At 42.4% G+C, this 15,515-nt stretch overlaps 1 protein-coding gene across 3 annotated transcripts in view; it reads left to right on the forward strand.

Annotated features, from left to right (window-relative positions):
- macrod2 (mono-ADP ribosylhydrolase 2) overlaps positions 1-15,515 on the forward strand; it is a 396,683-nt gene that overhangs the window by 291,751 nt on the left and 89,417 nt on the right. For all 3 annotated transcript variants that reach the window (XM_069690138.1, XM_069690137.1, XM_069690139.1), the window contains one exon: positions 7,352-7,382. In XM_069690138.1, the coding sequence (XP_069546239.1) occupies positions 7,352-7,382 (31 nt within the window). The remainder of the gene's footprint in view (positions 1-7,351; positions 7,383-15,515) is intronic.

Genomic DNA, 15,515 nt, shown 5'->3' on the forward strand with positions numbered 1-15,515 from the left:
ATTGTAATCAAAGCAAAGTTCAGGGCTTTAAAGGAAGCGGATGTTAGGTACTATAAATTCTCAAATAAAAGTATTCGGATAATAGTGAAGGCTGTGGTCTAAAGGAACAAATAAGAAATTATTGTTACTATTAAGGCTCACATTGTAAATTCAGGAGAATTTACCCCATGATTGTGCAGCATTATTTCCTCTAGTATGAGGATTATTTTCCACTTGTTTGCAAAAATACTGTTCCTGATTGATTGTTTCCTCAGGAAACAAGAGACAGCTCAAGACCAGGAAGGTTTTAGTCTAAAATGTCAGAATATAAAGCAGGGGACATCTGCTCTGTCTCTACTAACAGCCCGAGTCTTGGTCCTCCCTTCTGTAAATCAAGGTCCCTGCCAATGTTTAATAATTCACTGTATTTAATGATGATTCTTGACCAGACAACTCAACTACAGGTCCATTACTCCAACTGCCAGTCTGAATCTCTGAATCCAGATCAGCCTGAAGAGGAGTCTTGATTTCACCCACCACAAGCATGCTAATGTAATCAATAATATATATTTTCAAAACCAGAAAATATCTGACACAAAGTCTGCCTGCAGCTGTACTGGAGAGAAGCACAGTGGAGTAGCAATTGTTATTGAGTTTACCCGACATGCTCCACACCTACTCATTTAAATTCTGTCAATCCTGTGTGGGTCATGTGGAGGTCAGTCAGTTTGTCTCACCCATGTGAATTTCTATGTTTTGTCTTTGGCTCTCTGTTGATCAGTGGTCAGTCATATAATTTGAACTGACACTAGTTGTTATACAGGAGCAGACTTCCGGTTGCGTATGCTCTCAGTTCAGTTGTATCAGTTTCATGCCTTTCAAATTGTTCCCTCTTCACACTGACTGAATCAGTGTCACCAGTGAACCTCAGTGGGAAATAGCGGTGATATTAATAATAAAAGAGAATAATTTCATACCAGAACTGGGCATCATACAATATGTACATTCAGTGTAGTGGTTTAAAGTACAGTATATATTTGTATATCTCGTAAGTGCTACACTTTATTGTGTTGTAACTCAAAAGTTGCTTTGTAGTTCTCAATGCACGACCAAACTGTATTAAAAAACCTTCTTTAGTGGACCTGTGCACGGTAGCTTTGGGCCTCAGGGTGAGCTGTGCTTGATCAACCATACGGCTGGCCATGGACCAATGAATCAAGCAGCCATCAGTTCAGGATCTGCTTGTATTTGCTCCACTGCTCTGCACTATCCACAGGCTGCCGCAGTTTACACCTTTTTTCTGCCCATTCATCTCACCGCTGTCATTGTCGTTTGGCTGACGGACGTGCTGCAGCCTGTCTTTCTTCCCCCAGAAACACAGCGGCCGCTGCATGCGCAGACGGGATCAGTGCTGTGGAACTGAGTGTGATGAAGGCAATCATAAAGCACCCTGAGCTTCATTATATCCAAGGAGAGTTAATTATGTCCAGCTACTATCTATCGTTGATTCAATACCAATGGTCTGCCCTTGTAGACTTGCAAATCTGTGGTTTGTCAAGTCAGCAAGGGCTCAGGATTGTCACACTATAGTGTTAGTAAGTGCTTCAGGCTCACTTTATGCCCGCCTTCCTCATATCTTGAGTACATACTGCTTGCCTAGATAACCTACAGCTTTTAATATTATATTGGTGGAAAACAGGGACGACAGAAAGTGCTTAGAATTAGAACTAAGAACATACACACGATGCACTGCAGTGTTGAAATACCAATTATACTTTTTTTTTAATAATAGTTATGTTATAACTAAAAGTGATCCCATGCACAAATAAGTCAGACACTGGTTAACTTTCATACACCAGGTTGAAGATGGAATAGAAAAGCTTAATAAAGCAAATACCATAATGACAAAAGACAAGGCTAAAACGTCTGTCATGTCTCAATATTACATATTTCACTGTGCTTTTCTTTTCAGCAACAGTCTCACACTTAAATAGCAAAATATATGTATGTTGATTTAACAACAAAAAAAAACATTGTTGTGAACACTATTTGCACTTTTAGAGTGTGTTGTCATTTCTCTCCTTTTATTGGTTATTACCTGTTGTTGCTTAGTGAGAGAAAATATATGTTGCCAGCACATTTTCATAGTTTACTGCTGGCAGGTCCTTAAAGGATGACAGGGATGATGTGGATTGTTCATAACAAAAAGGGTTCTCCATCTTAGGGTCGCAACGGTGCATGCAAACAGCTTAAACTAAATAAGCTGTTTTAAGCTGATCATGACCAGTCAGTTACTCCCTGTGCGGCCGGTGATACTGAGTCCTTAATGGTCTGATATTATTGTGATAATAGCTTTACTTGATCACAGCGATATGAAAATGGATGTTGAGACTCGGGCCATTAGTTACCAGGTTTCCTGCCCTCTGCATTCCTCCATACCCCATTTACCATAATGACACTCAAACAATCAGTGCTCACATTAGAATATGGACTGTGGTATTTTGCAGAATAAAAGGGAGTTAATGTGTCATATTTGAATATCCTGATCTGTAACCGTGGCATGTTCATCACAGCAGCAGCAGGTAGCTGTTTCTAACAGAGAAACCAGGCATGACCTACATGCTTAAAGAATTACAGCTGTCAACAAAAAGGATTCACATGGATTCATGTTCTGATGCTCTGATGTAAGCCCGCACGGCGGCAACGCTGGTGAATAATAACATACTTGTGGTCACATTTGCACAAGGTCTCCCCATGCTGCTGTGATTTATAAGCATAGCTTCCATCTGCAAACAGGCTAGGAGGCTTCAACCTACGGGGGCAGCACCCTGGGTCCAGTGCTATTTACTCAGCCAGCCGAGACGAGGTGCTCCCCTGGCAGGATCCTACAGTTACTGAGCCCATGTATGGTTTTTCTCTCCCTTAACCTGTCTACTCATGGCTACTGCCTGCAGCACGGGGGCGGCGGCAGCTACAGCAGGACGGCCGCAATTTGCCGCAGGTTGAGCCATCTTTACTGTGTCATTTCCCGCTGCTTAACAAATGAGTGAAAGCTGCGGGCTATCATGTTCGCAGTGGAATAATGGTGACTTAGTTTTATGAGCACTGTCTTTGGTAAATTGTATTCACACTTTGGAGTCAATAAATCATAGTTTTAATAAGCTCTGGTTATGTCAAGGTTAAAAAAATTAAAATCCAACTCCTGTAAATATGCAAATATTACTGTGATTGCATGTGGATCATAATTAACACTGTCATTAAAGTGAAGCATAAATGTCACACAAGTATAGTTTTTTCAACACATTAAACACTGTAGCCTCTTTGTGCTGTATCTAATGCATGGTGAGGTGTTTGGAGTATGTAGCGATGCTGAGAGGAGAGGTGCTCCACTTTACAGTGATGTGATAGATTAGGGAGGAGCCCCAGCAACAGAATAATTTCCCTGGTGACCAATTTCTGAACACTCTCTAAGCAAAGAAAATCAGCAACAAGCCAACATGTCAGCCGTAGGCCCATGCTTGGGTGCAGGCAGACATGCTGACTCACTTCTAATGAGCAGCCGGCGATGGAAATAATAACCTAAACAAGGAATCGTAGGTCACGACTGCCTATATACTGCTGACTGTCCTAATTAACACCAGATCCCATGCAATGTTAGCAGATGTAAAGGTATGATCGCAAACTAGCGTCAATGGTGGCCCAGTGTTGATGCTGAAGGAGAGGAAAAATAGGTTATATTTGACTTTTCTTCAAGTGTCACACACTATGGCTGCTTCTGAAAAACGCTTTAGATCTTCTGTTGCGTTCAGTTGTGTTATTATTTGCTTAAATTCTGTCCAAACAAGTTATATCATACTGGCAGTCATTTGTTTTCTTCATATAAAGGAGCTATAGCTATCTGCAATACTGTAGTGGACTGACTGTAACCACTCATCTACTTTACATGTGAAGATATAAAGCAGGTACTACTGCAGTAAATACATATTATATTCTGGCCTATATATTAAGAAAAGTTAAAGTTACAAATTAAGTTTTTGGATCATTTCATAAATACTTAATTAGCAATTAATTTTTCAAAAGTAAACAAGTAGCAGGAAATGAAATCCTGTTTGCTCTGACCACCCTGTGCCTTTAAAACCGCTCTAATTCTACCTTGGACGTTGCAGACAGTTTTTTTCAAGGTACTTGGCAGGTAGGTTGTTACAAGCATCCTTGGGAACTTGCCACAGCTCTTCTGCAGATTTCCGTCTGTCTTGGTTGCTTCTGTCTCGTCATGTAATCATAGACTGACTCAGGGCTCTATACCATCTGTTGCAGGGCTCCTTGTTCTTCTTGTTGCTAAACATAGTTCCTTTTTTGGCTCCGGCTGTATGGTCGGGGTTGTTGTCAAGCTGCTGAATGATTTCGGGAAGGATTATACACCTTCCTGATGTTACAGAGTGATGGATAGGAATCTAAACATATATATTGCTTTAAACTTTTTTACAGCACTGTATACTTCTCTTCACTTTTGCCATTAAACGTCCTTTAAACAAGCAAGTGCATGGGCCATGGAGGTGTCAGATCTTGACAGCATCCCATTAAGTGATTACCTGATGCATTTTCACAGCAGCAAGATCAATAGTCTTTAACGGATCAGCCAGAGAACTAATAAAAATGATTTTAATTGATTTTGCTGATGGTTTGTCATTGCCACAGTATGCGATACGTTAAGGTTTAGAGTCCGTTGGAGCAGAAGTTCAAGTTGAAGTGACTGACATTGCGGCCTTTCAGCTTGAGAGAGGATAACAAGGCTTCTGGCACAGGATCCGTTTGGCAGCTGAGGCTAGCTGAAGGCATTGATAGGAAATAATGCTCATCTTATCTGAAGGCTAAATTAATTTTACATTCTCCTCATTATTACACAGCTTCGAATAGATTCCTCCTGTTCAAGTCATTTTCATCCCTATTTGAATGGAGTGCTGCCAAATGTGGAACTGCCAAGTATTGAGGTTTTCACTGATCTAACTGCTAACATGCTGCTAATGGGTCCATGTATTATAAGAACACCGATCTCCACACAGGTGTTATTTGTTTCCAATGTTATTTGTTTGTATAGGATATTTGAGTATTTTTGCAACTTTAATCGTAGCATGCCTCTGTACGTGCCATGGTCTAGGCTTGGCGCAGGACTAAAAACAGCCGTGCTTTTCCACGCTTCATCATCTGTGGTTTGTGTCAGACCCAGACAGTCATCTGGAAAGGTCAAAGCGTCGGTAAAAGATTTAAATCACCACGCAGAAGAAAGATTTACCTTGACAGGCGGAACCTGAAAACGGGTAAATAAGAATACAGACAGAGACACATTCCTTTTCACTTTAACCAAGGACAAACAGAGCATTACATTTCAAAGGAACGGTCATAGGTTATGGTGCTTCAAAGACAAAAAAAAGGATGCATATATTATCTGTCGATTTAATAAATTATTTCCTCTTTTAATATGTGCATTCTGTTTATTCTCGGTTAAAAAGATTAGAGCCGTGACTATTTGTTTGTACAATCATCCTACGAGTAGACATGTATTTGCTATCCTTCTATTTCAGATCTATTAACTGTGTTTTCATTCCTAAAATGAAGTGATCTTGGCACGGCTGCCAGCAACAGCATGTTTCTAAATACAACTTGACAGGGTCAGTGCGCAAAAACAAACTGTTGAGCTTCGTTTTGGCACGGGGAGAATTTGACGTATGGGTGTTATTGTTTGATGAATCTCTGTGGTGTTTTGTTGTTCTATATTCATCCAGTTGTGTGAGCTGCCGGTGAAAACGTTTTTCCTTTTTTCTTTCATTTGTCATTTTCTTATATTAATGTTGTGGCCACGCCTTTTGATGAATGCAGGCACTAAAGCACGTATTCAGCTTGTTTTGAGGACAAATGGGACCTTTGAAAAAAATCCTTTCTCTTTACTGTTTATTAATACACTTAAAAAGATGAATGTGAAATGGGGGAGCTTATAGCGAGGCCTATGTATCATAATATATTAGCTCACAAAAGTAAAGAATAATGAAACTATTTTCAGCTATAAAGCCATCTTTGAATAATATGTCTGCTACAAAGCGCTACAAAGCAAGACCTATTAGAAGGTGGTTACTTTTTATAATCTTTTTGGAAAAGACAGCCATAAATATATGTTGGATTTTGCTCTGTAGCTCGAGAATATTTATAATCTTCTTTTTTTTCTGATTCTCTGCATGTCTGTTGTGTTTTGTGTATGTGTGTTCCTCCACTTTAGCGGTTGGTGGGATGTTATTGATTTCAACTATTGATCTGAATGTGGCTGCAATGACTGTGTGATTTTGCTCTTAGTTTTTATCATCATGCACTGAAAAGCCTCCTGCTGGGATGTTCTTGTTGCTACTGAAACACAGCTCTCAGCAGCTTTCATCAACTTTACACTGAATGAAATCTGAATGTCTCGCTGTCTGACTACCTACCTTTCTATCCAAATGCCTTAAATTGAAGATGTATCAGAAGGCTGGCACAAAATTTAATGCACGGTGTAGCCGTAGACCTTGGGTACTTTCCATGAACATCGGTGGAGGAGAATGTGTGTGTTTTTAAGCGTGGGCTGTAGGCGACAGACGGGATCAATCGGCCACATTTGGATATTCAGATTTTTAAGCAGCCAGCTCTACTGAACATGTATTTATGAATTCACCTGAGTCTAGTCCGCTGTTCCCTCAGGCAATATCAGCAAACTACGGATGTTATGGATATCAAGTACTGATCGTCTTGTTCGTTGGTGCAACAGTCCATGATGGGATTTTGTCCAACACCGTCTTTAGCACATCAGTGTGATCCTGATAATCCACTAAATATGTGTGTGAACAGGGGCGTTCAGGTCTAAAATGGATTTAATCAGCCTGTTGTTGGAAGAAAAGTACACTGCATAACTGTATATTTGTGTTTATGGACTGTATGGTTCACAATATAGTTCAACATTAGCGTTGCATAAATTTGGGCAAATAGGACTTTAAATTAATCCTCTTGGGAATAAGAAATTTAAGATGTTGAGGAAAACAACAAACATGCATACAAAGTGGCTGCAGTTTAATGCAGATGTATGCAATCAGACAATATTTTGTGTCAGGTGATGATGTTTGAATTCCTCTGCTGCAGGTTGTATTATAGTTTGTCAAAAAGAAACTGAAATAGGCAATATGTTTTTCAATGAACTGAAAGATAAATAAAATCATGGGTGTACACTGGGTACACTTCACACATTTCAGTGTTAAAGAGACTGATAGATGTTTTGTTCTTTCGTTTTGTCATATATTACTGACTTTGTAGGATCATGCTTTGATTGTTATTTATCTCTTTTTTTTTTGCACAGGCCTTCCCATGTATATCCACAGGCATCTATGGTAAGCTCAATCCTTCTTATCATTTTGAATGTACTGTCTCTGTATTATTTTTGCTTTTCAATGTAACGAAATGTTTTGTGTTAACAATCTGCACACATTCCCTGCTTCACGTTGCAAACCACATTTCAACAGCTGTATATTTAAAAAATAACGCACCAAGGAGATGGGATGCATAGAAAGATAGAAATACTAAACATACCAACAAGTTCACCTTATACTGTGTTGCACAAAGACACAACCTTGAAGAAGGTGAATAAAATGCAGACCCTGAACAGTGCTTGTGCGCCCACATGGGAGCAACCCAAATATGCTGCAAAGCATCCTTGGCAAAGAGTTGGTGTGCTCATTACACTTCAACAAATTCACACTGAAAATGTGCCAAACTTTTGATATTTATTTGGAGTTTTGATGAGACATAATGCATGGAAATATGTTTCTGTGAATGGATAGAAAATGTAAATTGCCAGAGTTGAGAAGAGACATATATTTTATATCACCATGCCCCATACAGTTTATGCCATCCACAAAATTTGCATACAGCTCCAATAATCACAGTAGGTGCCAAATGTGTAAGGATTAATTAACATGCTAATTCCATTGTCTGTAACTGACTATTAGGCAGCAGTGTAGCTCCATAAAAACAGCCACAAGTCTGGCAAACTTACTGCATGCATAACTTCAAATGACAAAGATACCTAGTTTGTGCACCACACTGCTTTGAAATGGTTGAACAGATAAGCCAGTGTGAGTCTGTAATTTTTTAAACATGATTATGGATCTGTGGCTGTCTAAGGCAGTCATCTCATGAGAGACGTTTGGTGCCGCTAATCACAACAGACAACAGACATATTTTGGGAAAACAATCATACACTCCTTTCACAAGAAGGAAGTTAGCTATCAACAACAACAAAAAAGGTTATTGATTCATAACATTAAAACGTCTAACATTCCATGTTTCCAAAACTCAATACTAGTATCAAACAGAATATGAAATTAGACATAAGCCAGATGTCTGGAGTTAAAATTCATAATATAATGTTTGTCATGTATGTATTTTTTTCTTCTTTCCTTTTTTTGTTTTTTTTGTAACCGTATACACACACACACACACACACACACACACACACACACAGACAAAAATGATCAGCCACTGACAAACATCAAAATAACCTCATTACACACACATGCTGTCTACCTTACATCTGTTTGTGATTGTTTGTCTCTCTGAAAAGTCATATCGAAGTGATGCAATTTCCAACCAAATCCATCACTCTTCCTCTTTTATCAAACCCGGACCAACTGGCAGCTGTCACCAAGTCGCACACAGAAACACTACATACAAAGCACTGATTATAGAGCCTGACAAATTTTGGCAGCTGAAACGTCCCTGCATGGAGATAGATGCGAGATCGTCCAACAGGCCAAACATCCTGATATACAGTGTAACACATACTTGTTAGTAAAGACCAGTGTGTGTAGTAAAGTGGGCTTATAAATCTCAAGATGTTTACAATTATGCAAAACTTCCCTCTTGGGATGTTGAACATCTTCCATCCATCACTTTTGCAACTCGCACAGTTTACTGCACAACTTTATTTCCTCTCACCGTCTCTTCTGTGCAACATTGTGTGTTTTCTAACATCCATCTACACACGCATCTCAACACGGCTTAAAGTGGTAATGATAAGACAGGCCATGGATATAATCTTACCAATTTTTTTTCTCCAATTCCTCTCTCCCTGCCTTGCTGGTTTCTCGTTAGTGTCTGACTCATTAAGTGAGATAAATTAGGTGATGGACGCAGCAAAGTTATTTCTAGTTTGTTCACTTTTAAAAGTTGAATTAAAAAAATGTAGGTGATGAATATGTTCTGGTATATTTTTCAAAATGGATACGACACAAATGCAGCCCGAATGCATACAGGGGAGACCGGGGCCATTGTTTGTACTGTTCACTGCCGACTACTTATTGCTGTTCGCTGTGGTACTGTGTGCTGCATTGCCAGTGGTAGCCTGTCATACCGCTCCACCCGGAGCCCCCTCACATCAAAGAGAAAGCCTGTGCAGAGCCAAGCACTCAGTGGAGGGGAGGAATTAAACAGCCTGTTCAATAAATAAACAGCTTAGTGCTTCCCATAACTGCATCTCCACTGAACAATACAGCTGATTAAGACTAAAGATCTTCACACAGCAGAGGGCAAACAGAGGGGGGACTTTCAAAGGAAATACAGTAGAGTACAGCGCTGTGATGTTGTTCTCTCACTCCCCCCGTGCCCCCTCAGTACTGCCATGTTCTGAAAGGGGCTCTGCTCTCTTGTCAGGAGTTTTGACATTTTAGATACATTTTAGATAACCTTTAAGGTCAGCTTCCATTTCAGCAATGTAAACAGAAGCTTTTTAGTGTGAATGTCACATCTTCCTGATCTCTTTCCTTCTCTCTGTCTCGCTGTGTGTGTTCTTGTTTTCATCTCTCTCTGTTTCTAAAGAATACACATGGTTATAGCTATCATTTGGTCTATATGTACATGGTCATGGAGCGAGGTACTATTCTTATGAACATGTGCTTGACCCATTTCCACACTTGAACTGCAGCAAGAAAACAAATCCTTTGCCGCCAACATTGTGACAGAGAGGAATCAGGAACAAGTTATCCAAGGCTTTTGTGGAGAGAAAAACAGATTTGTCAGGAAAGCTAATGCTAATTGACACTCTCTCTCACGCCTCCATATTCCAGAGGACTCAGTCAGCATTGACAGATGATGGCAGAACAGGGAGGTGTAGTAGGGGTGCGCAGGGGGTACCTTAGACGCTCGGAAAGAAAAATGAGGGCTCACACTGTGCTGACAGTCCAATCCCTCAGTCCGGCCCATTAGCCACAACAGAATTTCTGCACCGATAGTGTGTCGGAGGTACCACCCATAAACAAACTGGTGCCCACCGTGGGCCACGAGGTCACCCAGCATGATAGAGGTTATTAAGTGCTGCTCCTGTTTGCACATCAATCACAGCCATGCGACCTGGGTTTAAATGGATTATTCCTTCCAAGGAGGAGACACCTCTCAATGTCTCCCAGGATCAGTGCCAAAAGTCCAACTGCCTCGACTTAGAGAGGTCATCTTCTCCTTTTGTATCCCTTCCCTTTCCGTTCCCACTTGTCTCTTCTAGTCATTTTTCTCCCTCGTGCATCATTTTTACACGTAGACACACAAGCAAATACATAAAAATCCCATTTTAGGATGCATTGTGGACAATCTAGCTCTAAGAAGATCATATCCTTGCTGGTGCTGAAAAGGCACTTTCCACCAGCATTGTAATGGGTTGTACTGTTTAGGAGATGTCTGCAAAGATCAATCTTTGCATGGAGCAGAGGGCTCACCGGCACGATGTGAAAGCAAGGACATGAACATTACATCTACTATTTTCCTGACAGATGCCATCGCACACATGCATTTATAACCCTATCAAAACAATCAGAGGGGCTCAGCGCAGCAATGCTGCTGCACTTCTCTGGACAAATATCTCCCTGTTTACTGCTGACCCTCCACCTTTGGCTCATCTGTGTCTGTGACGGATCTGAGGACTGTTGACAAAGGAGTTTTAGCACTGACTGGTGGCTGTGGGAGATATGTGGATGTAATCCACCCAAGCTTTACTGGTATGTCCACGCTGCCATTCTGCAGTACTGTCCAGGTCAAAGGTGTCAAGCAGCTAAGAATTTTTCCCTCTAGCCAGCATCATGCTCTGGCTCTCTTCATCCCTGTCTGGGATTAGGAAGGTTGGAGACGTTCATGGCACCTTATCTCTCAACAGTGATGGTTTGCTGCTAGTTTGCCAGAGATGGCCTGGGCAAGTTCCCCCTTCTCTTAAAACCTTGGGTTTACTACACGGAGCTTAGTCCAGCTGGGTTGTGAATTTCAAGGTACATACGAGCAATATGCTGTATCAGTGGGCAGCAGAGTGTGTGCTCAGAGGGAACAGGAGCTTCATTGCCCATTTAACTGAGTCACACAGTGTGCATTGTACTCAACACTCGCCTTGCTCTATCATTGTCATGGATGATAAGCCAAATATAAAAATACCCCCACCCCCCCACAGGACAATAGATTTAGTCCTTTGCGAAACTCGGTTGAGCATTAAACTTTTGCATACCATACACCTCTCTGACTATTTAAAAAAAAAAAGCAAAATGTCAGCTGCTAATTTTAGCATGTAGGACAAAGCATGGTATCACCTATATGGAAGGTTTCCAAGGAAGGTCATCATCTGTTGTGCCATGGAGACTATTCTCTGTCTTCCCACCTCTTTTTCTGCTCCTCTTTCTCACATAGCACCCTCCCATCCCTCTTTGTCTCTGTCTCCTTCTGTGGGCTGCAAAGTCGGTCATGGTCACAGCCCTGCTGTCGTGTCCCAGTGTTGGTGTATAGGAGCAGCTCAGGGCCATTTGACACCCATGCTTTGGCGTCTAGCGTCCTGGGGTGCTCCTCTGTCCTCCACCCCGGGTCACCTCACCTCTCCTCTGGGCCCTGATGGGGTGACAACCCTGTTCCCCGCATGCTTTCCAGATGAACACACAGCATCGCTGTGCTCGACCAGAGCTGCCCTCAACTGTGCTGCACTTAATGATTTCCCCCCCACCACAACCAACTAATCCGCATTTTATTATATCTAAATGACTCACCCCTGCCTGTCTGTGGTGACATGGGTCTTCAAATACAGCACGAGAATGATCTGAGTCCGTTCAACATTTTATTAAAAACAACAACAACAAAAACTGCATAAATATATTTCAAAGCAACACTTTAAAAAAAATCCGGTGTGTTAAAGACCTTTAAAAGACAGGTAAGCATTAGCATCGTGAACATTGGCATATGTTTTTGTTGTCTTTTTTCTTTCTATAGCAGATATTTTTACTGCCATTTCAACACTTGTGGTGAATTTATCAGTGCCAGCTACCTCCGCCTCAGGCTATATATTGCCTCAGGGTAGACAGCTCATCAAAATGAATGGCAAGTGTTGAGACGGGAACTTGACCAAGTACAACTTGAAAAGAGAATGGAACCTACAATACTATTTCTACCCCCATAGGAGAACCGCTGTCCTTTGTGTTTTTGAAGCATTCAGCCATCGTATATTTATCAAACTTAGGCTGCACACGTTACAAAAAAAACACAGTAGACTGTGTGCTCAGAAAAGGAAAGAAAAAGAAACACAAAAAAATTATAAAGCCCTAAAATAACTGCAGGTTGCAGTGGTAGTCTCCTCACTATATAAGCCCACTCAGGAAAAACAGAACTGTTGTGATCTACAGTATGTGCCTCCAGCCTACCCATATATTTGCAAATAAAGAATGGGAATGTATCATAGCACTGACATGTCTTCAACTTGTTGACTTTTTTTTCTGCTCGCTTTATCTGGGGATGCAGCTATACTTCTCACCACAGAAAAACACCTTAGCTACACAAGTTTGTTGTGAAAGTTAACTCTGAAAGTTAAAGTAAATTTAGGATATGAAAGAGCTGCCATGCTGGCAAAAGTCAGAGCAATGGGCCTGCTTGTTCTTAAAGCCAAAATTTCCCCTAAGGCAGAGCACACATTCATATTTTTTTTCCTATGTTACATTTCAGTGGATATTTTTGGACACGAACTTCTCTTTCCAACTTCCACAGAGTCCAGTCGTCTGTGATGTAGAGGGGGAGAAATTTTCATTACGAACAGAATACTTTTGAAATTTAGTATCCAAGCCAGTGACTCACCTCTGGCTTTTAGTTTTGTGTTAAACACTTATAACCATATTCCTTTAAAACTCACCTTTTGAGGCCTTGTGCAAGTGTTGATAAAGTTGTTTTTGCATGAGTGAGAGAGGAGCCAGAGACCTCGTATCATGGTTGCATCAGAGATTAGATTGGTCTTTTTTTCTCCTTCATATTAACAACTGTCTACATGGCCAATATCACAGGAATACAATTTGTGAATTTTGTTTTAAGATGAATCTTTCCCTTGGCATAACTTACTGGACGTGGATGAAAGCGTACCTTTTATTTAAAAGGAAATCGAAACAAGTTGTGTTTCTCACATTATTTAATCATGTTTTTTAATTGGCTTAAAATTAGTCAAAAGGATGAAATGATTGGACAAGCACCAACTGAGAAGGCCTGCCTTGCAGTCCTCTCAGGTCAGAGCCAGTGATTATCTAACTTAATTCTACTTATTCTCCCAATTCCCTCTTCTACCCACAATGCAAATCTGTCGGCACTGAACTTGTAACTACTATTGCCGTCAACATTGTTGGCTGTACTATGCAAATCTTATGTAATCACATTGTTCCACTGTACTCCTTTGTGCACATGGCACGTGCCTCTCCCCCTCCACTCTCTGGATGCTGTGCTCTCACTGGTGATGAAGTAGAGGAGCCTTCAGCAGAAATAACACTGCACCACCTGAGCCCTCATCAGCGGCGCTGCGCTGCACATATCCCATCAGTGCACCTCACTAAGACAAATCTCCCTGAGCCGGCCATATTCCCAGCATAGGAGAGAGCCGAGCCGAGTAGTGCAGGGACCCTGGAGGGCCCGCCATCACTGTGCCTGATGCCAGCTCCCCACCACCTGACAGATTGGCTTTTACTGAACCCTCCACGCAGCAAATGGAATAGAACGGAGACGGAGGTGTTGAGTGGAGAAGATGCACATAGAAGTACGACACTGAACGTCTTCCTTCACTGTGTACTTGAGCATATAAAGGAGTCCGCTCACTCAATCCTTCTCATCATTCAGGGAGGGGATTGTGTCAGCAGTGCTATCAGCGGCGCTGTGACTCCTGGGGTCAAGAGAGGTGGTGGAAGTGAGGACTAGGAGTACTTTATTGTATCGGTTTTTCACCGTATAAACATACTTGGCCAAGCTGACAGGGACAGAGAGGCAACAAGAGGAGAGGTGAAGCAAGTTAAAAGTAGTGAATACTGCAGAGGAGACAAACGATGAGAGCATGAAAGCTGCTGGTGCACTCAAGCTGCTGCAGTTGACCTTGTAGTGCTCATGTTGCTGTCGAATGGGGTTCCTCTGCTGGGCCGCCCTGCCGGTTTCGCTGACACATTTTTCCCAGCTTTCCATCTCCCTCTCTTTCTGTCATCTCTTCTCTGGGTCTGTCATCCCACTTTCCTGTTATCTTTTTTCACCCCACTCTCCCTTTTCAGCTCTGCTTTGATTAATAGTTATAGCTCTCAAATCAATAGAACATTTGTAGAAACTCCACACTGAATAGATTAAATATAGTCAGTGCCATCCACTCATGACCAGAATGTACTATTATTATGATTTAGAGCTGGTTTTAGCTTGAATTTTAATGCCCCCTTGTTCGTGTCTCTCAAGGGGGGATAGTGAGAGCACAAAGGCAGGTCCTCACTTATTTGTTTCATTTGTTTTTGTGCTTACTTCTCAGACACCCCTCTTTCTGTGCCCTCTTCCTACACAGCTGGTCCTCTCCCTCTGGATCTATTTTCCTCTGCTTTCACGTCTTCCGCACATCTGTTACTTGATTTGTGAGTTGTAGTGTTGGTACACCTGCATACGTGTGGAAACAGTTATTTAAAAATGAAACATCAGCAAAAAAACTGACATCACTGAAAAGGTTAAGTGTGCTTTGGAGACGGGGGGGGGGGGGGGGGGGGGGGGGGGGGGGGGGGGGGGGGGGGGGGGGGGGGGGGGGGGGGGGGGGGGGGGGGGGGGGGGGGGGGGGGGGGGGGGGGGGGGGGGGGGGGGGGGGGGGGGGGGGGGGGGGGGGGGGGGGGGGGGGGGGGGGGGGGGGGGGGGGGGGGGGGGGGGGGGGGGGGGGGGGGGGGGGGAGAGCAGTCAGGCAACCTGTAGATTTGCCATTCTGGATTAGGTTCTGAGCACGCAGCTCTTGGGGCAATTTTTGAAGGACAGGAGGCGCGAACAGGCTGTGCACTGTCTGCAGACACTGCCTAACAGAGCCATAGGAGCAGACTGGCTGTCAATGCTGACTGGTATGCAGCTCACATCTCGCTTCACCCTGAGCTCGAACGGGAGCTCAGCGAGGGCTCGGCAGATCTTCAGCCCCTCTTCCCTCCTCTGTGAAACTCGGCCACTCCTGTCAAGCTGAGAAAGAGGAGAAGAAG

This window comes from Brachyistius frenatus, unplaced genomic scaffold (assembly GCF_029030835.1).
Source record: "Brachyistius frenatus isolate BFR_SWC_R1_liver_20210118 unplaced genomic scaffold, ASM2903083v1 Contig_8, whole genome shotgun sequence".
NCBI lineage: Eukaryota > Metazoa > Chordata > Actinopteri > Embiotocidae > Brachyistius > Brachyistius frenatus.